Here is a 27,994-nt window from a genome sequence, read left to right as displayed (position 1 = left end):
AATCAACGGGTTGCAATGTTTAGAACATTTTATTAAAGTACAAAATTGTTGAAATTAAGTGAAATAGAAAAACATAGTAAATATTTACAAAAACATTGATAACACCACTCAAGTCACACAACATGTAAAAATGCAGAAAGGCCTTAAAAAGTTTGTAAGTTGAAAATTATAGAGATTTCCCAAAGTGGTTATAACTGCTCACTGCTGAGTATGGCACTCATAGAAGATCTTTGAATGCTGTCCTCCACTTTTCTGCAATCCAGTGCTCCCTAGACATTTGTTCTTTGGGAGATTTGGACTTGGAGACAGCCCAAGGGGACAAGTCAAGAGCTGAGATAGTCACATAACTTATGGTCTAATTTTCTTCATCCTATTGACTGTGTTGAGGTTATGCAGACACAGCCAAGGTGTTTTCTTCAGCCTCTGCTAATATTCAAAAGGATATAAAGAATATGAGTAATTGCTTGAGCAGAAATTCAGCACATAAAAGGCTGAGTGGGGAGTATTTGTATTAGAACTATAAAGTTCTATCTGATGGAAAATTACCTAAATTTTAAGGTAAAACAGAATTAATCATGCTCTATCTCATATTTACGGAAAGTAGGAAATTGAAAGGAGGCAGAATAGACACTTTTATAACAATTTTAGCTTAATGAATGGTCAGTAAACTGTATTATGCTGAAGTGACCACACAACTATCTCTAGAGTCCAGAAGAATTTAAAATCAGATTCTAAAGACAAAAGAAAAGACAGTCAAAACATAGACAAAGCAGAGAAGAAAACAATGCCCATGAGGTGGTCACTATTTAGACAGTATTATAAAAAGGGAAGGGATACTTGGGCTTTACACACTTCACTTTGATGATTCGGCATTAAAACTACCTTCCCCAAATGAAATTCAGAAGGGAGGAAATTAAGGGATTCAGGTAACTCTAAAATCAGTCTTGGGCTCAATAAGACCATTACTTAAAATAATCACATTTTAGAACAGATCATCTTCATCTGATTCTTCGAGGTACTTTATAGGTTTCTTTGCCCGTCCAGATTTGGCCCGAGGAGCCACAGCTGAGTCTAAGTCCAGATGGAAATCCTCACTCTCCCCCTTTGATTTCTACAAGAGGAAGTCCATGTAATTTGCACAATGTTAGTCTGACAGCAACATTTCACTGGAAAAACTATATCAACAGACTATAATTCAAGAAGTTTCCCACCTTCTAATAAGTAGTAAGAAATAGATCTAAGGCTAGTCTCTCATTGACTAAGTGGCATATTTTTAAATGTAACTGTGATACAGTAAGTAAAAGCTAAATGGATTAGGAGATTTAAATTTATTTTCTTAAAAAATGTGTCAGATTAAGAGCAAATCTTAATTATGCATTTTAAAACAGCTATAGCAAACAGACGAACTAGGATACTCACCTTGCTTGTGACTGTCTTAGAAATCATTTTCTCAAAATTAGAGTCAGAATCATCAGAAGTGGATGGCTTCCTTTTGCGGCGATTTTTGGTTTTGGGAGGATCAGGCTTTTGAGAGACATCAGAATTCAAGCCTGGCTCCTTTTTGGTTCCTTTTGGTGCAGCCCTTTTTTTGGCACCTGTAGTGGAGGTGGAAGACTGACCTGCAAGTCAACACAGGCATTCATCATGTCCACGCTAGATGGATTATTCTACTGTGGACTTTCTTTAGCAAGCTGTTGAATGCTTACATTTAACATAGGAAAAAATCTAATAGAGCTGAAAGTGCATTAGAGAATCAAAACTATTCTTAAGTATTTTTAAGTAGGCTCCTATTTTACTAGGCGGGGCTTGAACTCATGCCCCTGAGATCAAGACCTGAGCTGAGATCAAGAGTGGAACACTTAACCAACTGAGCCATCCAGGAGCCTCAGCATCTAATTTTTTTATAGGTATGTTTTACATTAAACCTTTGCAACTGTTTATAAACCTTATCCCTGTCATAGATAATGAGATAGATAACACCTGGCATTTTGAGATATATGCTGATTTTAGACCTTCTGACCACCAGTTTTGATCACAAAGATCTAAATATTTGCTTTCACTTGGGAAAGGTTTAATTTCAATATTAATAGTAATTTTTGGGAATAAAAAATTGAATTCATTTGTGGTAGCCAGCTTCTTAATCCTAACATTAACCCTTTTGAAAGACTGAGGCTCACTTTTTGCTGCTGTCTTCTTCACCGCTACCTTCTTTTTAGAAACAGGGTTTATGATTTCAGTTTCAGCTGAGAAATCAGCGGCCGGAGAATCTAGAGAAGGTGGTACACTGTCCTTGGCACCACCAGCATCAAGGTCCATTACTTCAAATGGAAAGGAAAATAGCACATATAAGCAACACACAAAAATCCATTTCCTTCTCTGAGTTCCCATTTAAATACCAAGTCTGTGACTTTTCTAGAATATTTAAAACATACTCTTACAACTTTGTTCTAATTTCTGGATTCTTCATCAGCAGATATTTTTTGTACCTCTAGCACCCAGCAAGCATGTGATGACTTTCAGTATATTAAGTATAGAACCTGTTTCTGTGCAAAACTAACCCTAATGAACAACATCAACGCAATGCTAACAAGAACCCACATTTATCTTCCAAGGCAGGACTCGGATAACGTAGTCCAGATTAGAACCCACTAGACCCAAGTGCCCCAGTGAAGCAGACATCTCACTATTTTTAATTAAATACATACCTGATGTGGCACTCTTCTGTGGCTTCAGTTCTTTGTTAGTAGGTCTAGAATAAAGAAGAAACCATCAACATCCTGACAACCAATTCTACATGTGTCAAAGAATGTATCATTGACTATTGACAACAATCACGATGATAAGATTCATGTTAGAGAAGATACTTACACTGGTGGGGAAGTTTTGGTCTTAACTGGGCTAACATCTGATGGGACAAAATCCTCATCTTGAGTTTTTTCATCAAAATCTGAGAAATCATCATCTGAATCCAAATCCACTGTAAATTTGGTTTTTGCTATAAAAAACATACATCAAAGAATAAAAGAGGGGAACAGAAATATGTAATTCACAGATTGCTATAACAATTCATGAAGATTTAAGCTTTAGTTTAATATCCTAAAAGATGCTGTAGTTTAAAAACTTAGTAATTATCACTCTAGTATATAATAATTTCTGGGATTTGTGCCCTGAAATACACTGGCCCAGATCTTGCAACATATCTAGCATGTTGTTCGCTTGTGCTTACTTGCTGCTCTCCGTGGCTCTATCTCTCGTGGGGGAACATCAAAGTCACTTTCATTACTGCTCATATCTGATTCTGAATCAGACCAGGGGTTTCTCTTCTTTCCTTTTTTGACTGGTTTAAATGGCAACGTAGTTTGCTTCTTTGTCTTGGTACCTAGAAGGGAGATAGGAATTAACCACTTTCATATATTCTTAGCCACACTTTTCTCCATCTACCATCCATCCATCTTTCAAGTATTTATTGAGCTCTGTGCTAGTATTGAGAATACAACGGTGAATGGAAACGGATATAGTCCCTCTTCCAATTGAGCTTATATAGCTTGGTCATCTAATCCCATAAATAAATATAATGTGTCTATGTAGGGTATGAGGCATGTGTGTATGTATTTAAATAAGAAGACTGTTCCAAGAAATGCTTGAGCTGAGACCTCAAGTTTAGAATGAACTAGTTGAAGGCAAGTGGGTAATGAAATATTACAGCGCAGAAAATAGCATGTACAAAGGACCTGTGGGGAAAACAGTACATTTAGGAAAATGAAAGAAATCCATTATGGCTAGAAAACAGAAGTTGCAGGGAGAGTTAAGCCTGGTCTTGTTAAGCCTTTACATTTTTAAATTTTTATTTATTACTTATTTAAGTAAGCTGTACATCCAATGTGGGGCTTGAACCCATGACCTCAAGATCAAGAGTTGCATGCTCTACGGATTAAGCCATTCAGGAACCCCAAGGATTTTGTTTTAAACAGGGAACCAATATAACCAGATTTGAATTTTAAAAAGTTCTCTCAGGTTGCAGGGTAGTGATTGGAAAGGGGCAAGAATAGATGCAAGATCAACAGAAGGTTATTGTTGAAGTCAAGGCAAGGGAGACAATTCAAACAGAAAAGAATGGCTAGGATGAAACCCTGAGGGTGTTTAACGGCCGAGTAAGGAGGTTTAAAGTCACTAGTCCTGGCCCAAAGAGGAGAAGGGCAGCACCCTCACTGATCTTATACCATCCTTCATATTCTTGTCAGTATACCTATCTACCTCAGATTTCCTAGTTGAATCTAATCTTATCCAGCATCCTCCAACAATCTGGTTTTCTATCTCTCTGTCATCTAGTTTAAGTTTTTTTGTTCTGTTTTTTTAATATTTCCCAATATGAGTGTGTCCCTCGGCCCCCGTTGAGGAGGTCTTCTCATTGTCCCATGCATATTATATGCCCATTTTTCTTTTCCTAATCTAGAATACCTAAATCTTATCCACTCTTCAGGACTGTAACCCAGGTTTTACCTCTCTCACAAAGCCTCTACAATGTACATGCACCCACACTGATCTCGCCTTTCTCTCAGTTCCTACAATGGCTAGTATATATTGCTTTAACTTTCTTGATAAACCTCTTGAAGGTAAACACCATGCTCTCCCACTTCTTGTGCCCTCACATTATTTGAGAGTAATGGGAACATGAATGCTCAAAACATTCAACTGATTCATTGGTTTCATATGCTAACCGGCTGCTAGCTAGGTTTAAAGTTAATATAATTTTGCACAATTTGGCATGCTTTTATTACTTCTTTAGTTTGATACTAAGATGTTTTCATCTGTTTTATTCATCTTTTCATTCCCCACAGAACTGAGCACACATTATCTATTAAAAGTAGATATTTGGGGCGCCTGGGTGGCTTAGTTGGTTGAGTGTCTGAATCTTGATTTTGGCTCAGGTCATGCTCAGGTTGTGGGATTGAGCCCCATATCGGGCTCCACACTGAGCACGGAGCCTGCTTGAGATTCTCTCTCTCTCTGCCTCTCTCCCCCTCTCGCACATGCTATCTCAAAGTAAAAAAAAAGTAGACAGTCAAGGTTAGATTTACAGATCAATCAATGGAATTGAGTTGAGAATCCATAAATAAACCTTAATATTTATGACTAACTGATTTTTGACAAGGGTGAAGATAATTTAATAGGGAAAAAAGGTTTTTCAATATGGTGCTGGGACAACTGGATATCCACATGCAAAAGAATGAAGTTGGACTCCTTCCTAATGCCACATACAAAAATTAATTCACAATTCATCAGAGACCTAAAAGTAAGAGCTAAAACTAAAACTCTTAGAAGAAAACATAGGGGTGAATCTTCATGACCTTGGACTTGGCAAAAGATTAGATATGATACCAAAAACACAAGCAACAAAAGGAAAAAAAGAAGATAACTTAGATTTCATCACAGTTAAAAACTTGTGCTTCCTATCAGCAATAGGCAAAGTATGGAAAGAGCCCAAATGTCCATCGATGGATGAATGGATAAAGAAGATGTGGTGTGTGGATGAATGGATAAAGAAGATGTGGTGTGTGTGTGTGTGTGTGTGTACACACACACACACACACACACACACACACACACACACCGAGTCTTACTTGGCAATCAAAAAGAATGAAATCTTGCCATTTGCAACTATGAGGATGGAACGAGAAGGTATTATGCTAAGTGAAATTAGTTGGAAAAAGACAAATATCATATGAGGACTTTAAGATACAAAACAGATGAACATAAGGGAAGGGAAGCAAAACTAATATAAAAACAGGGAGGGGGACAAAACATAAGAGACTTAAATATGGAGAACAAACAGAGGGTTACTGGAGGGGTTGTGGAAGGGGGGATGGGCTAAATGGGTAAGAGGCATTAAGGAATCTACTCCTGAAATCATTGTTGCACTCTATGCCAACTAACTTGTATGTAAATTAAAAAAGTAAATTAAATTAAAAAAAATAGAATAAACTGTTCTTAGAGGTTGAAAAGTTAAAAAAAAAAAAAAAACTTGTGCTTCAAAGGACATCATCAAGAAAATAAAAAAAATAATCTATAGGAGAAAATATTTGAGAATTATGTATCTGATAAAGGACTGGCATCTAGAATACATAAAGAAATCCTACAATAAACTCAACAACAACAAAAGACAACTCAATTAAAAAAATGGGCAGGCTGCCTGGGTGGCTCAGTCAGTTAAGTGTTGGACTTTAGCTCAGGTCATGATATGGCAGTTCGTGAGTTTGAGCCCCACATAGGGCTCTGTGCTGACAGCACAGAGCCTTGAGCCTGCTTCAGATTCTGTGTGTCTCTCTCTCACTCTGCCCTCCACCCCACCCCCACACTCTGTCGCACTCTCTCTCTCTCAAAAATAAATAAACATTAAAAAAAATTTTGGGGGGGGTGGGTGCCTGGGTGGTTCAGTCAGTTAAGCAACTGAATTCGGGCTCAGGTCATGTTCTTGCAGTTCGTGAGTTTGAGCCCCGCGTTGGGCTCTGTGCTGACAGCTCAAAGCCAGGAGCCTGCTTCAGATTCTGTGTCTCCCTTTCTCTCTCTGCCCCTCCCCAGCTCGCGCTCTGTCTCTGTCTCTCTCAAAAATAAATAAACATTAAAAAAAATTTTTTTTAATAAAAACAAAGGGGCGCTTAGGTGGTTCAGTCGGTTGGGCATCCAACTTCGGCTCAGGTCATGATCTTGCGGGGAGTTTGAGCCCCTAGGTGGGCTCTGTGCTGACAGCTCAGAGCCTGGAGCCTATTTCAGATTCTGGGTCTCCCTCTCTCTCTCAATAAACATTAAGAAAAAAGATTTTTAAAAAATGGGCCAAGGGTCTGAATAGGTATTTTTCCAAAGAAATATAAAAGGCCAACAAGCAACATGAAAAGATACTCAACTCAATCATTAGCTAATAGGGAAATGCAAACCAAAACCACAGTGAGATAACCACTTCATATCCACTAGCATGGCTAGAATGAAAAAGAGTGACAATGAATTAACAGTGTTGGTGAAGATGTGGAGAAACTGGAACCCTTCTACATTGCTGGAAGGAATGTAAAATGGTGCAGCTGCTCTGAAAAACAGTGCAGAAGGTTCTTCAAAATGTTAAACATAAAAAATCCTATCACCCCACACAATTCCACTCCTACGTATCTATCCAAAAGAAATCAAAACATTAAGTCCACGGGGGCACCTGGGTGGCTCAGTCAGTTAAGCACCTGACTCCTGATCTCAGCTCAGTTCTTGATGTCAGAGTCGTGAGTACAAGCCCCTGGGTTGGGCTCCACACCCAGCGCGGAGCCTACTTAAAAACAAACAAACCCATGAAGTCCACGTAAATATTTATATGTGAATGTTCATAGCAGTGTTCACAATACCCAAAAAGTGGAAACAAGCCAGATACCTATCAACCAATGAACAAATAAAATGTATATCCATACTGTGAAATACTATTTGGCAATAAAAAAGAATGAAGTATTGATACATGTTACTACATGGACCACCCTTGTAAGTATGCTAAGTGAAAAAAGCCAGGCACAATAGACCACGTATATATGATTCCATTCATATGAAATGTCCAGAGTAAGTAAATCTAGAGACAGAAAGTAGATTAATGATTGCATAGGGGGAGGGGAAATTGGGAGGAAACAGAGAGAGTGACCATTAATGGGTAAAGTGTTTCTTTTTGGGACAAAAAAGTGTTTTAAAACTGTTGAGTATACTGAAATGATTGAAGGTATACTTTAAACGGATGAATTTGATATGTGAATTTTTTTTTCTTAATTTTTTTAAATCTTTATTTATTTTTGAGAGAGAGAGAGAGTGTGAGTGGGGGAGGAACAGAGAGAGAGGGCGACACAGAATCCGAAGCAGGCTCCAGGCTCCAAGCTGTCAGCACAGAGCCCGACGTGGGGCTCGAACCCACAAACTGTGAGATCATGACCTGAGCTGAAGTCGGTCACTTAACCGACTGAGCCACCAGGCGCCCCTGGTATGTGAATATCTTAATGAAGAAGTTAAAAAAAGTAGATACTCAGTGAGGGCATAATCAAATGGCTAGTAAAATTCTTTTTTAAAAAATATTTATTTTTGAGAGAGAGAGAGAGAGAGCGAGCGAGCACGCACAAGCTGGGAAGGGGCAGAGAGAGGGGTGGGGGGGGCGGGTGGAAGACACAGAATCTGAAGCAGGCTCCAGGGTCTGTGCTGTCAGCACAGAGCCCAATGCGGGGCTCGAACCCACAAACTGTGACATGACCTGAGACTAAGCCGGACGCTTAACCAACTGAGCCACCCAGGCGTCCCTGTGTAGTAAAATTCTTAAATTTAATTTACTGGGTGCTACTTATAACCCAGACATGGTTATATGGTATTCAACTATAGGGATAATACAAACATGACTAAGATGTGCTCACTGTTCTCAAGAAGCTTTATATAATATACATCAAGGCCTTTTAACTGGCTAGAAAGTGAAATCTAATAAACTGAGTGTGTTTTCTTTAGATTCCCAACTAAGGAATTCAAGTTGCCAAATTAACGAATTATTTCAAAATGATCTCTTCTAAAATAAATCAAATCCAAGGACAGTGTTAGGGAGGTTCAAGTAAACTTCAGACATAGTCCTCCATCATGTTAGTACTGAACATGTATGCAGAATATACTAGGTAACAGACAAAATTTAATCTCAACTCTATACATTTTACTTAAAACGTTTTAATACCTGGCTCTCTTTTCTGTTTCTTCTCCAACCTTTGTTTCAGACCTTCTAGTTCCATACCATCCTCTTGAGGGCTCCCTTCAGTGTTTTCACTCTAATAAGAGAGAGCAAGACAAAGATGGTCAAGTTCTGTCAACTTATTGTTTGGAATAATGTAAGGTCAAATATACAAATATATATCTGGTCAAAGAGTGATTTTTTTCTTTAAGTTTTGGTTAAGAGCTATGAATAAAGGTATGGGCATGACTTTTTCAAGATACTTAAACACCAAAAAAAAAAAAAAATTAGGTTCACAGGAAAGACAAGTTTTGATTAAATATAGGATAACTTACAAACTATGGGCTTAGAAATTTTATAATATCATTTATTCAATTTTAAGTTGAAATAGGTTTCAAGTATTTTAGTGTATAACTTTTCAAGAGTATTACCTTAATTTTCTTTTTAATTTTCTTTTCTGCCTCTGCTTTCATCTCTATGGTCACTCGGGGGATGACTCTTTTCCCACATGGAGAAGGCAAAACTTCAGCCATCTGTATTTTTTTCCCCTTTGCTTTCCCCCCTTTCCCAGGGAGTCCTATTTGTTCTTCTTGTTTTTCCTTTGTTTCAACAGCCTACAAAGGGGTAAAAGAAAGCAAGTTTATAAGCCAACAAAGACAATACAAAATCTAGGCTAGTTATAGGAATAGAATAAAAGGCAACAGTCAAACTGATTTCAATCTGTACATCTTGATATAAAAATTTTTAAAAATTTTATGTATGTATGCAATCTCTAAATCCAGTGTGGGGCTTGAACTCAGGACTTCAAGATCAAGAGTCACATGTTCTTCTGACTGAGCCAGCCAGGCACCCCACATCTTAAGGTAAATTTGTGATAAACTATACAACTAAGTATATCACCAATAATAGTGAATATATAACTAAGGCCCACTTTGACAAGTGTGGAGACAGAAGATTGGGTTCTACTTTTGATTCCACCATTTAAACTGCTGACGATAAAAAGGGGAAACTGGGTTAGGGATAAAATACATAGGTACATATATACATATTTGTAACCTTAAATAAGAAGTGAGAAAGGGTGGAACTCTACTTGTACATCCATACCTAAGTGTAATAATATAAAACTGCATGGTAAGCATTATAACTTAGTTTATGAAATGCTTTTCTTATCTTAAAATAATATTGGAAAACAAAGCAAATTAGTGAGATTTAGGTAACAAAGTATCTTCTGAAACTGATTAGCTAATCCTGAAGGTAAATATCTTTGTCCTTTTAGGTTGACTTGGGGGACTGGGTTGGTCTTCTTACACATTTAAATTCTTTATCTTCTCAGTTTCAATAAGTCAGAAATCAGCTCTTGCCCTTTGCTCTCTTTGTCCAAAACCTTCTAGGTAGTATGCTTCCCAGTATCATTTACTTTATCCTAACAATCCGTTCTTTTATGTGTTATCTTGGAATGTTTCCTTATGCCTCTTATATCCTTTCTATTTGCCAATTGTGAAATTTCTTGACAAAGAGGTATACTGCTGGAATGTACTATTTCATTAATAATAACTCTTGGGGCACCTGGGTGGCTCAATCTGTTAAGCGTCTGACTCTTGATTCGGTCAGGTCAAGATCTCGCAGTTTGTGAGTTTGAGCCCCACATCGGGCTCTGTGCTGACAGTGCAAAGCCTGCTTGGGATTCTCTCTCTCCCCGCCTCTCTCTGCCCCTCTCCCATGCTCGCTCTCGCTCTCTCAAAAACAAATAAATAACCTTAAAAATAATTAAAAAAATAAAACAAAAACTCTAACGCAGACATTATAAACGACACACCTCCAGCTCTTCAATAAAAGCAGCTAGGTCTTCTTTCCACAAATCTGATGGACTCTTTCTCTTTAATGTTTCTAGCTCTTGTTCCTTCATAAGATAGTCAGAAAATTAAGAGTTAATTTATGGGCATAAATAAATAGCACATAATTTTCATGAAGCAGTTTTTACTTTCACTACTAAAACAACTAAGCGACATGTACCCTCTACCAATAACTCACTTTTTCATTTCTCAGCTTGCACAGTTCATCCTTCTTTTCCTTGGTGAGATACCAAAGAGGCATATCAAGAAGGTAGTTGAAGGTTGGTCCAGAATCTTTTACAGAGTCACCCTTTTCGGCTTCATTTTCATTGTCACTCTCTTCATTTTCTTCTTCATCTGGTACCTAAAGGAGGAATTAAAATGTAGCTTTAACAGGACATGTGAAACAGAGACAGATTATACACAGTCTTTAATAACATAGAAAAATGCTAACCAAGAGATTACCTTTTGCTGGGCTTCTTTCCAAGCCTTCACAGGATCAGAATCATAACCCCTCTGAATCAGAACTTTAATTAATTCCTTCTTTGGCTTATTTTCTATTTAAATAAAAGTAAACATAGATAATGGGTTTGAGCATGAGTTGTACCATATTAATTCAAAAGATTAAAACTAAAAATTAAATGGTCTTTGTCTTACATAAATTTGTATATCCTGGTATAGAGAGAAGTCTTCTCCCCAAACCACTGTGGATGTAAATTACCACAAGGCAGGCAGTCAAATCATGTATGAGACTGTTAACCTAATCATAACTCTTAAAAGAATAGAAGACAATCATACCTTTATTTCTGATAAGTCTCTACCTCAATTATACTCCCTTATTAACGTTTCAACATTTCGTTGGGCAAGTTTTTAGTGCCACCAACCCAACCATTGGCTTCTCCATGCTGCATCCATTTCCTTTTTCTCTTCCAAGGACTATTGCAGCCAATTTATTACTCTTTGAGGGATATTGAATTACTAGCTACTGATATTTCAGAATGAATTTCTGAGTGCCATCTTTTATTAATTAATTTGATACAGATTACATGTTTAGGCCCTCTACATCTTTATACTCAAGAAGACTGGATAGTCACATTATTTCATCTAAATACAACCTTTTAGTTTTCTTTGAGTCATGTCCAATATTACTCATTTTAGCCTCGCCTTAAGCAACAGTCTTATGAAATTAGGGAGCTGACAGTTAATGTTATTAGTTTTAAAAATATTCATGAAATTGAACATTTAACTATGAAGTTAAACATTTTTGTGTACCGCCAGAAAATTATTCTGTGATCACAAGGAACTCATGTTGCCATGTTTTGGGACTTGCTCCTATGACCCATAAGTTAGTTACCTAGCTTTCCTACTTAGCCCTGGACAGGGTTGAGCTATTTCTTTTAACCTTCCTTATACTCCAGCTTTTATCAAAACTGTTTACTTCCTGGTTACTTAAACCCTGACTTAGGTGCTTCTAGAAGGTCTTTTAAAAAAATTTTTTTTCTGAGACATAACTCAGTCTTCAGTACACAATTTACTTGTAATATAAGCCATTTATAAGCTTCCTTCCAGTCTCTTTTTTTCCCTATCAGACAGACCTAACTTCTCTTCTCTTTACACAGGTACTTTTTCTAGCTCTCTATTCTAAATGTCAACTAAATATTGATTTCTCAAGATAGTCTAAGAAGAGCTATCTTTTTCAAACTATAAATGCCTAGGTATTTAAAATAAATGCTTGTATAAGTAACCAGCTGAACTAAATGGATTTTGCCCTCCCTCCCCACTATTATTCTCTCTAAAAATGTTTAAAGTTTGGCATAATTGTATAGACAGTTATTATTCCAAAAACATACCAATGATTATTTTGCCATCTATTTTCTCTAAGATAAAGCGAGCCTGATTGTTCAGTTTAGCAGATTCAGCACCAAGCATTCCTAGTAGCCATTCTTTTCTTAATCCATAATACTTAAGCCTGAGTTCAAAGAAGTCTCTTAGAATATCCAACACTGTGTCATATTTCTTTAAACATCCTACATGGTCAAAAAGCACCTAGAAAAGAAAAACAAGATTAGAGACAAGAACAGATAAACTGGCTAAACTTTAATGGTTTTAGAGAAATGAATTTATTCTTCGGAAATATAAAAGTATTCTAGGATATCCTTTTAAAACTGGTGGATCTTTAATACAAATTGAAACATATGAATCTCTCCTAAAATAAGACATACCATAGAGTTGCATGTGAGACTAGTCTGGAGTTTGAAGACTTTGTGTAGTCCCACTCTCTCTGCCTCTGCCAATTTCTCTTCAGTCATCTTCACAACAAACTTCACAGTGGTGTCTGTATGGTATTCCCTATAATCGGTTATGAGAGGTGGTGTCTTCTCAGTGCCATTCAACATGGGTTCTAGAACCTGTTCTTTATATGTCTAAAGAAAGATAGAATAATCTTTTTGTTAAGTGTCTAAAACACAGGCTTATGAGTATTTAACAAGCCGTAGTACAAAGTGTTTCCTTGATCATAAAAATCAATGAAAAAAACCCATAGTTACGTACTTGGGTCCATGTTCTGATGGGAAGTTCTGAGATTTCAATGGTTGTGGAATTAAGAATAGCCACTTCACCACTAATCACATATTGATTTGGAGCCAGCTCTTCAATCGTACCCCTGAAGTTCTTGTAACTCGGAAGCTAAATTGGTATTTTAAAGAAGAACAGGTTTTCTAAATGTGACACTAAAAACAGAAATCCCCACAGCATTAAACAATAAATCTAATGAATATTAAAGTATGAAATAAATTTTATGTGTCCTCTTTAATCATATAGCCTGATGAATTGAAACCAGATAAAAACGAAGGATCCTGATACACACAGAATACTTACCATTGGCAAAGGTTCTTCTCCATCCATCAGACGCCTGATATTATTTACAACTTCACGAATATCAAAGTTCGGGATTTTGCAGGACCACCCAGTACCGATTCCTTCAGCACCATTTATCAGCACCATGGGTATAATAGGAATGTACCATTCAGGTTCAACACGTTGATTGTCATCATATAAAAACTTTAATGTATGATCATCTTTTGGTGGAAATAACAACCGAGCCAAAGGGCTAAAGAAAACAATCAAAGAATGTTATTTTATAAAAATACTGGCTTTGATACTTAACTTGTGAAGGACAAGTATTGTCTCATATCTATGCATAAAACCTTCCATATTACCTTGGCTTTAATTGCTGACCAGTAATTGTTTAACAGTATTTATTGAGCGCTTTGTATGTGCTAGGCACTGCAGACATAAAGTCTCTAAGGAGCTCACAGTCTACTACAGGGAGATAGACAATGCACATACATTTTGTCAGGTGGTGGGGTAAATGCTAAGAACAAAGAAAAAGTAGGTAAAAGTGATTGAGTGTGCTAAGGAACGGTCACACGTTCTGAAAGGATAATATTAGAGCAGAGAAGAAATTGAGAGAATGAGCCATCATGCGGTTATCTGGAGAAGGAGTAGTGTAAGCAGAGGGACTAGTAAGTTAAAGGCCCTGAAAGGTGTGCTTGGCACATTTGTGTATAGGCAGAGGCCAGGTGTGTTCGGAACAGCAATAGTATGAGATGGAATCAAACCATATGGGGAGTGGGCACATAGATCACGTAGGTCCTTTAGATTTTGCTCTAAACGAAGCAGTTGGAAGGTTCTGAACCAGAGTGGCCTATTTAAAAAAAATCAACTGGCTACTATAAGGATGAAGAATGAAGGATAAAGAACGAAAGAAGGATGGTAGACTATATTAAAATACTTTAGGTAAACAGAATGCCTTAGTATTTTTCTAATGCAAAACCCATAGGATTTGCTGATGAATTGGATACCAATGTGAAAAAAGGTGACTACAAGGTTTTTAGTCTGAGAATTAGAACGATAGCATCCCATTTACTGAGACAGGAAGGCTAAGAATTTTGTTTTGGACTTCGGTTTGAGATGCTTATAAGATATCCAAGAAGTAAATTTTGAGAGGGTAGGCAGCTCTACGAGATTCAGGTTGGGACTGTGAGTCTAGATGGATGGGCTATCATCCATGGATAGGAAGTTGAGTGTAGCTAGTGGAAAGAGAGCTAATGAAGGAGCTTTGGGGGCAGGCCAGAAGTTAGAGGCTGGGAAGATGAGAAAGACCAGCCAAGAAGACGAATGAGGAAAGCCAACAGTCTAGTGTTTTAGAGTCCAAATAAAGAAGAGTTTCAAGGAGGGTGAAGTGATTAAGTATCCAATGCTGCTGGAAGGTTAAATAAGGTGACAGCTGAAAATCGACCATTCATAGTGTACTTTCCATAGACTTAGAAAGGAAGTAAGATTTCAGCTGTGGTATTTCAGAGGAATTAAACTCTTTACTCTGACTCCAAGTCCACAGCACGGTTTTTCAACCTGAGCATTGACATTATGGGTCAGATTATTTTTTGCTGTGGGGGACTGTCCTATGCATCATAGGGTGTATCTCTGGCCACTGCCTTCTAGATGTAGCACAGCTGCCCTAGTCATGACAATCAAAAATGTCTCCAGACACTACTATGTCTTCTGGGAGATGGGGTGGCAGTGCAAAAATCTATCCTGGTTGAGAACCACTGCTCAATAGGATGAAAGAGAAGAAAACATAAGAGACGGAAGTAAAAACATTTAGTTTGGCAAGGAAACAACTAAGAAATTCAAAGGCATGGCTGTCAAACTGAAATAGAATTTAGACTTTCTACTGATCATAAAGAGTAGCATAATTAAACTTTAATGAGCTAGTTAAAAAAAAATTAATACTCTAAGCATTTACATCTAAAGCACATTTTCTGATTAACTGAATTTATATATTTTTGGCCAACTAATTATTTCAAAATTAGAAATGGCAATTCACTAGAAATTGAAAGCATACCCACCTGAGCATTGTGAAGATGTATCGAGGACTAGCAGAATCCTTACCACCATGCAGCCTGGTACCAAACTGACCAATGGGTTGCAAGAGGTTCAGATTATTGCTACCCACAAAATTCTGAGCCAAATTGATAATGGTCATCATTAGTGACATCTGGAGGTGGAAAAAGATTCATTAATCTGATTTGTAGGCTCTTAATAATAAAAATATCATTATAACTAAACCTCACTATAATTGTGTACGGTTTTATGAGGCATAGATGTTTATTGATTCTTCCCAGATAAATACATGGCAGACGTACCTAAACCTAAGACTTCTGGCTCCAAGTTGAGGGCTCTTGCCTTCTAATAGTTTTTATCAAGTCCTACTTAACCTTGAAGGCATAGCTCTTCTCTTCACCCTCAGCAGAATGAAATATTTCCACCTTTGTGTTACAACACTTTGCTCATTTCTATTCTAGCATGCATCACTTTATTCTGTAGTTGCGTGAATGCATGTTGGTCCTCTGGTTAAATTGTGATTATACTTTGAAGTAAAGAACATATTTGATTTTTAAATATATACCTGGTGCATGGTAAGCATTCAACAAATGTTTGTTGTGTGAACATTTTGATTGAAAGTGACAAGCAAGACAATCATTACATTTTAAAGTACTAGAAACTGTGGCACGTGGGTAGCTCAGTTGGTTAAGCATCTGACTTCAGCTGAGGTCATGGTCTTGCGGCTCGTTAGTTTGAGCCCCGCATCATGCTCTGTACTGACAGCTCAGAGCCTGGAGGCTGCTTTTGGATTCTGTGCCTCCCTTTCTGTCTGCCCCTCCCCCACTCATGCTCTGCCTCTGTTTCTCTCTCAAGAATAAATAAAACATTGAATGCATGGGTGCCTGGGTTGAGTGTCCAACTTCAGGAGAGGTCGTGATCTCATGGCTTGTGAGTTCCAGCCCTGCATTAGGCTCGCTGCTGTCAGTGTAGAGAGGGCTTCGGATCCTCTTTCCATGGCTTTCCCCTACCACCCCGCCCCTCACCTGCTTGCTCTCTCAAAAACTAATAACATTAAAAATATGTATACATATGGTGAATGCAAAAATGGAATTTAATCACAAAATCTATAAAAAGGAATATGTTTGTGTAAAGTCAAACAATTCAGACATATAAAAAATTGAACAGTTGTCCTTTTCAATTGACAGGGATAACCAAAGTTAACAACTGGGAGGACACCCTTGTAGACATTTTGCTTAAGGTAGTGTTTTGGCTTTTTCTCTGCACACACAATGGGCTGGATATTCTCAACATTAGTACACACAGATTTACTTCAGTTACATCATTGACTCCAGGCATAGATGTGTCACAATCTAAAACAATTTGCCAATTGATAGCCATTTTCGATGTCTAAATTTTAGAATCAGTTATATTAAACATCACTAAATATCTCTGAATATTGATCTTTGCAGATTTATGAGTAACCTATCAGGATATTATTTTTAGAAATAGATTTGTTAGGTCCAAGGGTAAACACATTCATAATTTGACAGATTTCAGCAAATTGTCCTCTACTGTGGATGAACCAGTGTTCATATCACTAAGTACTCTCATTAAGTGTTTGGAAAATGATATTACAGGTATTACTGTTATAATGCTTTCTGGAAACATTATGGATTGTGTTTACCTCACCATGATGATAAGAGGACATCTCTGCCACTGACCCAGCTAACTGAGCAACCTTCACCTCTCGCTTGTCATTCCGTTTGAAACAGGTAAACAAAACCTTTCTTTGACCTGGTTTCAAACCTTCAAAATGAAAGAAGTGCAAATATTAGTATCCTCAGTTTAGCCATTTCTGGACATTGATCTCTGTGTATGATAGAAACAGGCTAACGAAGTGGAACTCACCATCCACCATAGATGGAATAGATCTCTCGTTATCAGAATTTGAGAACAGGATAAGTTCCTTGTTTATGAAGTCATTATATGTCAGATATGTGGTAGTTTGCCCATACAAGTAATCCTGAGGGACCAAAGAGAGTATTACATGATCTAGTTTAAAATAAAAAAGATTTAAAAAAAAAAAAAAGATCACTGGTCTTAACAATATTTAACACCAAAAAAATCTTTCAGCATATTATTTTTTTTCAATATATGAAATTTATTGTCAAATTGGTTTCCATACAACACCCAGTGCTCATCCCAAAAGGTGCCCTCCTTAATACCCATCACCCACCCTCCCCTCCCTCCCACCTCCCATCAACCTTCAGTTTGTTCTCAGTTTTTAAGAGTCTCTTATGCTTTGGCTCTCTCCCACTCTAACCTCTTTTTTTTTTTTTTTCTTCCCCTCCCCCATGGGTTTCTGTTAAGTTTCTCAGGATCCACATAAGAGTGAAAACATATGGTATCTGTCTTTCTCTGTATGGCTTATTTCACTTAGCATCACACTCTCTAGTTCCGTCCACGTTGCTACAAAGGGCCATATTTCATTCTTTCTCATTGCCACGTAGTACTCCATTGTGTATATAAACCACAATTTCTTTATCCATTCATCAGTTGATGGACATTTGGCTCTTTCCATAATTTGGCTATTGTCAGCATATTATTTCTATGATAATTCTTAAGTCTCTCAAAGATACAGAATTATGCAGACATATTTTACAGGTTTTAAAGATAAAGCCAATGTAATTGCTACACAATTAGGAAAAAGTGCATTGCTTTTGCAATTTCTTTCAGGCCACAAACATTTATGTAGTAGTCTAAACAATCACATTTATATAGTTATCCATTATCAAATTTTTTACTGAAATAACTAGTCATCATTTTGTAGGATATGTAAGATTTTTTACCTCAGGAAGGCCAAGTAACTTCCGTTGCCTTCTGTCCTCCATGAAATGAGTTAACCATTCCTTTCGATCATCTATCTGTTTCTTGCTAAAGGCCTACAAATTAGAAAAAACTGATACGAATAGGTTCTAAAATATCTCTTGTATACAAACTAAGCAAACATATGGTCCCTTTCTCTAAGATATGCTTACCAAAAACATTCCATATTCTATTATATAAAAATTTATGTTTCAATTGACTAGCTAAAGTAGTGATTTACAAAACCAGAATGTATGTATGAAACAGAACTCAAACTGACCAGGCTGATGGCAGCATCATCTTCAGGACCGGAATATTTGAATTGAATACGATGTCTTTTCATATCTGCAAAGTACTCCTTAGCCTCTTTTGATGTGCTCGTGCCCAAACCTATACAGCCAAGAATACTAAGTTACTCCATATAATCTTGTACAATGGTATATAACAAAATAAGAAGTTCTATACGGGTTTTCTTACAAACCTTTGTAGTACTTGACTTTCCATTTTTTATGATTTGGTGTAGAACTCTTCCATTCTTCAAATTCAGGAAGGCTATAGAATGCCATTTCTTGCTTGTTTTTAGACACCTGTGGTAAAGAAGATATTGCTATGGTTTTGTATACTCCTAGGTCCCCTGTATACTGTCCACCACTGGGCTTATAAGTGTATAAAGGGTTGACTAGGGCCTTAAAATATCCATTATGGTAATTTAGAAGTTAATATACCTTTACAATAGGAGTGATAAATTCTTCCAGAAAACGGTGCCGCAGAAGAGAGGGCCAGTTGTGATGGATAAAATTAATCAGCAAGCCTTTGATATGGGAACCATCTTGGTCCTAGAAATATTTGGAAAGCCAAAACACAAAAGAATTATTTTGAGACCAAAAACAAATGATTGACCTACTGGTAATTTCTCAAAAACTTTTCTATGGGGATTAAAAAAAAGAAAATCTGCTCATTTAGTATGTAATATATATATGTGATGATTATAGCTCCAAGTTAAGTAATTTCCTTACATAGGAGGAAAGCAATAACCGTAAGACATGTTTAATTTAGTGTTAACAATCTAAAATATTTGAAAGCAATTCTGACCTGATCTGTCATAATCATTATCTTCCCATAACGAAGAGTCTTCAATGAATCTTCATCTTCATAGTTTTTCTTGTACTGAAGACCCACAATCTTGATGATATTGTTAATTTCAGCATTTTCCATGATCTGAAATAGACATATACCAAAAAAAGGTAATGTTTTGTTTATAAATTTGAAAAGAACAAAGAAATAGGACACTATTTATTGTTTGGGTTTTCTTGAGCTTCAGTATTTTCAGTTATTAGCCTATACATTAGGTAAAGTCAGAAAGATCTGTTAAGATATGCTACAATGTACCCAATTTCTTAAAATAATAATAAATATCTGAAATATATTTCAAAATGCCAGTGAAGGAATGAAGTATGAGCATAAAATCCTGTATTATAAAACTGGATTTAGATTCTAAAGATGGTTCTACCTGTTTATGAGAAGCTTCTCGAACATTGAGTATTTTTCCTCTAAGTGGGAAAACCCCATATTTGTCTCTCCCAACCACGCCAAGGCCCGAAACAGCCAAAGTTTTAGCTGAGTCTCCCTCAGTCAGGATAAGTGTACACTCATTGGAGTTTCGACCCCCTAAAATAAAAATACACAAATTAAATTCTTGGCACATTTAGTTGAACCTCAAATATACTAACTCAGATATGTGCTATTAATAGTTTTATGATAAAACACTAATAAGTAGATATATATTAGAACTAAAGTTCATAGTAAAAAAAAAAGTCCTAGTTTCTTAGACTAATTTCTTTTTCTTTTTAAAAAAGATTTTAAGTAATCTCCACACCCAACATGGGGCCTGAACTCACAACCCTGAGACCAAGAGTCACACACTCCACTGAGTGAGTCAGTCAGGCATCCCTCTTAGACTCATTTCTCATGATATTTATACTGTTATAGAACATTCATTTGATATATTATGTTAAAAAATGTTAGTGATGGGGTTCAGAACATAATACCCAAAATAGGGCACGTGGCATATTGAATATTTTAAGCTGAATTGAAACAGATCATGAAACCCTCATGTGAGAGGTGCCCTCCATATACCAGAGTCGAAAGGAACATTCTTATCTCCCAGAGTGACACTGAAAAGAATCTGAACGAACAGGCCTCACGGAGCTTCCTCCCCATTTACTATACTTAGTTCATACTCTTTGCCCTTATCATATCTTTTCACTCTTCCTCAAACCTGACGTAAAAAAAAACCCTCAGGTTTAACCATTTCTTTGGGTCTTCATTTTCCTATGAAGACCCAAAGCTCCTGTGTCCAGTACAATTTATATTAAATAAATTTGTATGCTTTTCATCTATTAACCTGTCTTTATCAGTTTAATTTTCAGACCCAGCCAGGGACTTAAGAGAGCTGAGGAAAACTTTTTCCTCCTCTACATTAGGTAATAGATCACTATATAGATATTCTTATTTTATATTCTTAATAGTCATCTCAACATTACTGTAATAGCCAAAAATTAGAAATGATCTAAATGTTCAGTAACAGGGAATTGGCAGATTTTTTTTTAAAGTGATGCCTTTTTATAAAGTTAGTTAATTTATTTATTTAATAAGTAAATCTCCACCCAGTGTGGGGCTCAAACTTATGACCCTGAGATCAAAAGTCGCATGCTCTTCTGACTGAGCCAGTCAGGCGCCCCAAATTGGTTGATTTTTAACCAAGTAAAAATATTCCATTGAATATTACATGTCAAAGGAAATGTTGTTAATGAGTAAAACAAATAACTGAGCCAAAAGTTTTGAAGTTTGGAAACATTATTAGTTGTGTACCTGCATCATTGGCATCATCGAGTTTGGGAATTCCCTTGATCCTGTTATGTTTTACAGCTGAACACTTCTTGTTTAACTGGACTTGGGCCTTAAACTTCACCCAGTTTAGTATGCTTTCTACAATACCACAACCAATTGCCTGAAAATGATAAGATTCATGTTAGGGAAGAAGAGTTCTGTCAGAACTCTAGAATACAAGTAAGCTCCTATAAAAATAAAAATAATAATAATTCAATATTTAAAAAGAGGCAAAAAAATAATTTCCAGACATTGGATGACAGGTCTTCCTGTCTTAGGTTATCATAACTGAGGGAACTGGTTCCTTTGGGCTCATTCATTCCATAAATATATACTGACTACACACTTAACATTGTGCTAGGCACTGAGATCCATGTTGGAGATCTAGCGGTTAAAACAAATTGGTCATGGTCCTTGTCCTCATGGACTTTAAGATACAACAAGGAAGATGGAAATAAAATGAGAAATTATAAGAGTGATGAGTGTTATGGATAAGTGAAAAGTGTGCTATATCTAATAATGTACGTCCACTGTTATAATGGAACCAACTTAGTTGGGGAGAAGGGTAGAAAGTAAAGGCTTTCCTAAGGAAATGACATTGAAGATCTAAAGTAGTTAGCTAAGTAAGAGCATTCCAGGCAGGATTACCATGTGAAAAAGCTGTAAGGAAGGAAGAGTACTAATGCTTCTGAGTAATTTGAAGCCAGTAGGATGAAGCTTAGGTAACATAGGAAAAAGGTGCACTGAGGTGAGGTTGGAGATGTCAGGGTCTTATAGGCCACATTAAAGAATTTGAACTGTTTTTATTTGATTACTCAAGAGCACTACAAAAAAAGGACTGAAATGTTATAAACATCAAAAATCTATTATAGTAATATAGAAAAGAGATGATAGTGAGAAGCTATTGAGGTACCCCAAAGATGGATACCTTACTGGTTGGATTAGAGACAAGGCAGGGGGGTAAAGAGAAGGCTCCCACCTTTGTTTATGCAAACTTTTACTAGTGTTTAGTTGGAACCTTTTACTAAAACAGGAAATAGTTTTGTTTTTGGGGAAGCTCTTTGTATAGAGGTCAGTGAGTATAAAGAAAACGGAGTCAATTTTGTATGTGTCAACTGAGAGGCAACGTTAGGCATTCAATGTTTGGAAAGCAGTTAAATGGGCTGAATTCAGAAGTGATCTAAACGAAATGGTGGTATGTAATGGGGAAATTTAAGCATATGGATGGTAACTAAGGCTGTAGTAAGACCAATGAGGTGAAAGCTACTTTTTATTTCCTTTTCAGAGGCAGAAGACCTGTGGGAAGAATCTTTGTTTTTGCAGGGCTGGGAAGGGCAATGGACAATAAAGCAAGGTGCTTCTATTTCTTATATCCGTCTAAGTACTCACAGCTTTGATGAATTTTTCACTTAAATGGCAGGTTGATCCAAAGCTCTTGACTTGTAAAGTCATGTTCTCTTTTGTCTGAGAATCAAAGGTTGGGTTTTCAATTAAGGCATTCACAAAAATCCACATGTGATTTTTCACCTGCAGGAAAAGTTGACATTACATCACTAAAAACTTAAGTTTTATTTATAGCCCTTCTCTTCTTCCTTGTCTTTAGAAGAAGAAGAAAAAAAAAACAGGCTAAAATACCATACCTGATGTGCTTTTACTGCAACACCACCCTTGTTCTTCTTTTTAACAACCTCAACAAGTTTAGTCACAATCTGATCAGCTATATAATCAACATGTCTGCCACCCTAATGGGGAAAAATACCAAATTGTAAAGCTTAGGATCCTCAAAATTATAATAATGACCAAATATTGAAAACAATTTAATTTAGCTCTCTTTATGCCAAGGTAGCCAAATATTCAAATTCATTTTATATAAAAGAGTAACACTTCTGTGTAAAGATAAATCATGATTAATACAAAAATAAAATTACCTTGGAAGTAGCAATGCTGTTGACAAAGCTAATTTGCTGAAAGCCTTTTTCACTCATTGTTAAGCATACTTCCCACCTGGGGTTTACTTGTTCATGGATAATTTTCAATGGATTGCCAGTTTCATCTACCTTATCCTTCAAATACATATCTACATAGCTACGGAATCCTTTTACCTGCACAGGAATTAAAAGTTATGGTATTAGAAAAAAGTTGTAAAAAGTATTCAATGATAGACCATGAGGATTTTTCAAAACCAGTGAAATAATGTTCACTAATGGGCATAAGAGAATGGTCTTAAAGGGCACAAAAGGATTTATTTAGGAGACTGTTTGAGAATGACATTTCCTTTAGTGAGTTTAAAAGAGCTAAGTAAAAAGATGTGGCATACTGTTTTCTTTTCAGGAGTGTATCCAAGAAGCGATCAGAGAAAAAAAAAAATGTATATATATATATATATATATATATATATATATATATATAAAATGAGAAAAAAAATCAGTGTTGCCTCTGATGATGACCACATAAAGTCTTTCATTGTCCTTAACACCCCAGAAAATACTTACTGGCAGCTTATTTCCATTGAGAAACACTTTGACATCTTTAGTGGATCCGGCAATATCATATGCTCTTCTGACCATTAGTGCAACAATATCTTTGTCTAGGCTTTGCATTTTAAACTTGGACAAATCAGGCTGGAAGGTAATACATGTATAATCTTCCCCATTGAAGGGCTTGAGTTCCATCTCACCAGCCCTTCCCATGTTATCCATCCACGTCTGTCAAGTAAAAAATAGGAAAGAGAAAAAATTCAAGTCTTTTCACAACGAACTAGAACTAAACACAAATTTATAAGTCCTAAAAAATAACCTAATATATGTTCATGAATAATTTCCCATGATTTAATAGCTTATAAATTTTGTTGAGTTAAACCAACCATTAATGCTGTTATACATTGCTAAAGTATTATTCATTTATTTTAAATGTTTATTTATTTATTTTTGAGAGAGAAAGAGATAGAATGAGCAGGGGAGGGGCAGAGAGAGAGGATACTAAGCAGGCTCTGTGCTGTTAGCACGGAGCCCGATGCCAGGCTCAAACTCATGAACGGGAAGATCATGACTTGAGCCTAAGTCAGATACTTAACCAACTGAGCCACCCAGGCACCCCACTGAAGTACAACTTATAATGGAGGCACAAAATACTTCTTTACTTGCCTGTTTGAACATTTTCTTGTATTCTCTACTGGCTGTTTCCACAGTAAATTTGGTACTGAATATGTTACACAATTTGGCCCCATAGCCATTTCGACCACCTGAGAAAATAAATGTAAAATACTTTGCTATCACTGTCAGTGTTAATCAATTATAGAGATTTATTCCAGTATTTCTAACTTTTATGCCACAGTCATTTAAAAGATGTGTTTTTTCAGCAACCAATATGTTCTTTATTTTCCTCAATACTCTACCTGTTACTTTCTTTTCATCATCATCATAGTTACTAGAAGTTAGGAGCTGTCCAAAGATGAGAGCTGGGACATACATCTTCTCAACTTTGTGTTCAACAACAGGAATACCTTTCCCATTATTCCATATACTAATTAAATTGTTTTCCCTAAGAAAAGAAGAAACTTTTATTGTAAAACAGATGTAAACTAGTGCTTAGTATTTTCATATTTAAATATCATTATTTCTAAAATCTATAAATTGACAAGTCTCAATTTCATTGACTCTTCTTCATGTATGTATCTTCTGAAATTCAGCATGAACTACCTTTCCCATCATGCTTAGTTCCTGACACTCCTGTAATAGGAGCCAAGAGGAAAAAAGAATGAATCCTTTTCCAACACCTGGGCAGACAGCGATAATGCTAAAAAAATATGAAATTTTAAAATGTTAGGATAAACAAAGGGAAATGATTTAGGCCCAATGGAAAGGACAAAATTCAGGAACAATATTATTATAGTGCTTGCTTTTTAAAAATTATTTATTTTTTTATTTTGAGAGAGAGAGAGAGAGAGAGAGAGCGCACACATAAGCGGGAGACAGGCAGAGAGAGGGAGAGAGAGAATATCCCAAGTAGGTTCCACACATAGTGGAACGCTGGTCTCTAGGGCTCCAGAGCTCGATCTTATCACTGTGAGATCATGACCTGAGCCAAAATCAAGAGTCTGTCGCTTAACCGACTCACCCAGGCACCCCTATTATACTGCTTTGAAGAGGATCATCTGTACTGTCCCTAGCTTGCTTAGCTTTCCCACCCAACAAAGCACATTGCAAAACAAATATGAAAGGGAAAAACATTAGCAATTGTAAACTTCCCTGCTGGCCAATAAAATGGTAAAAATTTATTTGGACTTATTTCTCTCTTAGCTACTTTATGTTAATTCTCAGAAGATAGTACAGTTTTAGGTATAACCAGACACACACTATGGATCTTATTCCGAGTAGTGCTTAAGATTATCTACAAAAGACTAAAACTAGCTCATTTTTTTAAAGACTATGATATCAAGTCCTTCGGAGCAGTCAAATACATCATTAACACACTTCCTCCAAAGAACCTAAAATATAGTTTATGCCATAACTGAGCAGGCTAATAAAAAGGTGAAACATGCACCCGTGTATCCATAAAGGGACACCCAGCATTTATAACCAGAAACATTAGATCCAATTATTCTCTATCACCACCTGCTGGTTTCCTACTTGAATAGCATCATGAGAAGAAAAAGCTCTAGATTCCAGAATGCTTAGACAGAGCATTTATTGGAGATGCTTACTGAAATACTTAGGGATGAAGTGTCATAATGTCTGTAATTTATTTTGAAATGACTTAGAAAAAATACAGATGAAGCAAATATAGCAAAGTATTGATAACTGTTGGATCTGGGTGGTAGTTATCACAGATCGTTCATTGTAACATTCTGCTTTTCTGTACTTTTGCAAGTAAGGGGGGTGGGGGTGGGAAAGCCAATGTTAGTACAAGGCAAAGCAAATGCAACTAACAGTAACAATGAGCTATAACAAAACAAAAGACCATGCAAGAGACTTACGGGTCAATTGTGACTTTAATACAAGACATTTTTGGGTCCCTTTGTTTGTTGTCTGCAGCATTGACTGGAAGAAAATACACATTTGTAAGCAATTAAAGTATTTTTAAAAACATTAAGATGTAGAAAGAAAAAAAATCTAAAACAGCACAGGAGTAATATTACCCAGGTATTAATTTAACATTTATTCATAGTGCTGCTTCTAGGAAAGAATTCAAATCGCTAGACTCCAGTAAACTGCCCCACTTTTGCCAGCTACATGGTTTGCTAGAAATGATACTTCTTATGAAGGATTTGACCGATTGATCTTTATGTGAAAGAATTTACTTACCTAGAATCTCATCAAAGATTTTGTACAACCCAGGGACAAAGGTGACTTCCCTGTAGTTAATGCCAATATCTTCATCGTAAACCCACATTTGCTAGAAATAAGGCAAAGAAATATGGTTACTTTTATCCTACATTTATTCTGTTTTATGATTACTGTAAAGTCTTCTGGATTAAATACTACAATATACATAGGATAGCTCAGGCTGGTTCTAGTGACACTAAAAATACCTGAAGTATATAGCAAATTAACCTGGAAAAGTATACATCTTAACCACTTGGTAACTGCATTTCATTACGTGGTTTTACCTGGGTCACTAATTCCACGGAGCCAATATAGGTGTCTGGGCGGAGCAAAATATGTTCCAGTTGGGTTTTCTTTTGATAGATCCTTTCAATAGACAGTCTTTTCTTAGCATCTTCATTTTTCTTTGTTTTGTTGATTAGCATATTTTCATTTACAGGCTAGCAATTTTAGAAAATTGTAGAAAAGGGTTTTTTAATCAGAGGCTTATTAAAAACAAAAACAAAAACAGAACACCCACCGTAATGACTTACCCACTGTAACAAATCACAATCTCTTACCAGGTATTGGTAGAGCTGACATCGTTTTGTACAAACACAGCAATTTAAGTTAATTTGCAGCAAAGCTCCCAGGGGTCGGATTGAATAAACATACATTAAGTGCACGTGACGTGAAAATAGTTTCCTTGAATGTTTTAGATGTCATCAATAAAATACACCCACTTCTCTCATACATTTCACAAATATTTGCTGAGTGCCCGCTATGTCCCAGGCACATAACAGATTCTACTCAGCATCAGTTTGGGAAGGCCATCGATTCGATCCTTGGCCAACTTAACGTTTTGAATACAGAAGGGACATATTCCAAGCAACTCGGGCCTGCCGGCTCGTCAATAGGAACGTCGTGCAGTGCTCTGCACCTTCCAGGGTCAGGGGCAATCAATCTCATTTTCAACGGGAGGGAAGGAAAGGAAAGCATCTGTCTGTGCGGCTTAAAGTCACACGCGGACCATTATAATACAGACCAGTGGAATACTGACCCTAGAGACAGTAAAACAGAACCCAACACCCCAGAAGCCAGAGTAGCCGATAATACTTCAATACTAGCACCATAAAGTGGTGTTATCCTCTTCACGATCCCGCCGAGCCCAGGAGACCCGGTCGATGCGGAATACCGGCTCCCAGCCGGCAGCGATCGGACCACAGCCCCGGAGCCTAACCCTTCGCCTGAAGCCAGAGAGATGCCGGGCCGCGCTGAACCTCCACGACCGCCCCTTTCACGAGCTATACCTGCAGTGGTGACACCTCCATGGTGACGGTCGTGAAGGGGGTCGTGCAAGCGACTAAACCGGCGGGACCCACGAGGCCACCACGGAACTAGCCGCTTCTCCACAGACGCTCGTCGGTTAGAAAAGTTCTTCCAGTCGCATTTGAACCTTCCTGGAGCCCGCCCAAACCAGATGAACCAATCCCTGACTCGCT

The 27,994-nt window shown here is 36.9% G+C and overlaps 1 protein-coding gene across 1 annotated transcript; it reads right to left on the bottom strand.

Moving 5' to 3' along the window:
* Positions 1-10: 10 nt before the first annotated feature.
* Positions 11-27,937, bottom strand: TOP2A (DNA topoisomerase II alpha). Its single transcript, XM_058705453.1, has 35 exons — positions 27,803-27,937; positions 26,798-26,953; positions 26,493-26,583; positions 26,165-26,228; positions 24,584-24,729; positions 24,333-24,430; positions 23,682-23,894; positions 23,118-23,291; positions 22,830-22,931; positions 22,579-22,716; positions 21,172-21,310; positions 19,811-19,968; positions 19,393-19,518; positions 19,026-19,136; positions 18,782-18,887; positions 18,581-18,690; positions 18,285-18,377; positions 17,344-17,458; positions 17,120-17,241; positions 15,459-15,607; positions 13,426-13,657; positions 13,099-13,233; positions 12,771-12,971; positions 12,399-12,594; positions 11,014-11,105; positions 10,748-10,912; positions 10,533-10,616; positions 9,148-9,330; positions 8,723-8,813; positions 3,227-3,379; positions 2,869-2,995; positions 2,706-2,749; positions 2,178-2,318; positions 1,420-1,619; positions 11-1,111 (listed from the first exon to the last, which is right to left on the bottom strand). Exons 1-35 carry the CDS (start codon positions 27,821-27,823, stop codon positions 983-985), a joined length of 4,605 nt encoding a protein of 1,534 aa, XP_058561436.1. The 5' UTR covers positions 27,824-27,937; the 3' UTR covers positions 11-982.
* Positions 27,938-27,994: the final 57 nt, after the last annotated feature.

This window comes from Neofelis nebulosa, chromosome 16, assembly GCF_028018385.1.
Source record: "Neofelis nebulosa isolate mNeoNeb1 chromosome 16, mNeoNeb1.pri, whole genome shotgun sequence".
NCBI classification, from domain to species: domain Eukaryota; kingdom Metazoa; phylum Chordata; class Mammalia; order Carnivora; family Felidae; genus Neofelis; species Neofelis nebulosa.
This window is presented reverse-complemented; position numbering and strand designations above follow the sequence as displayed.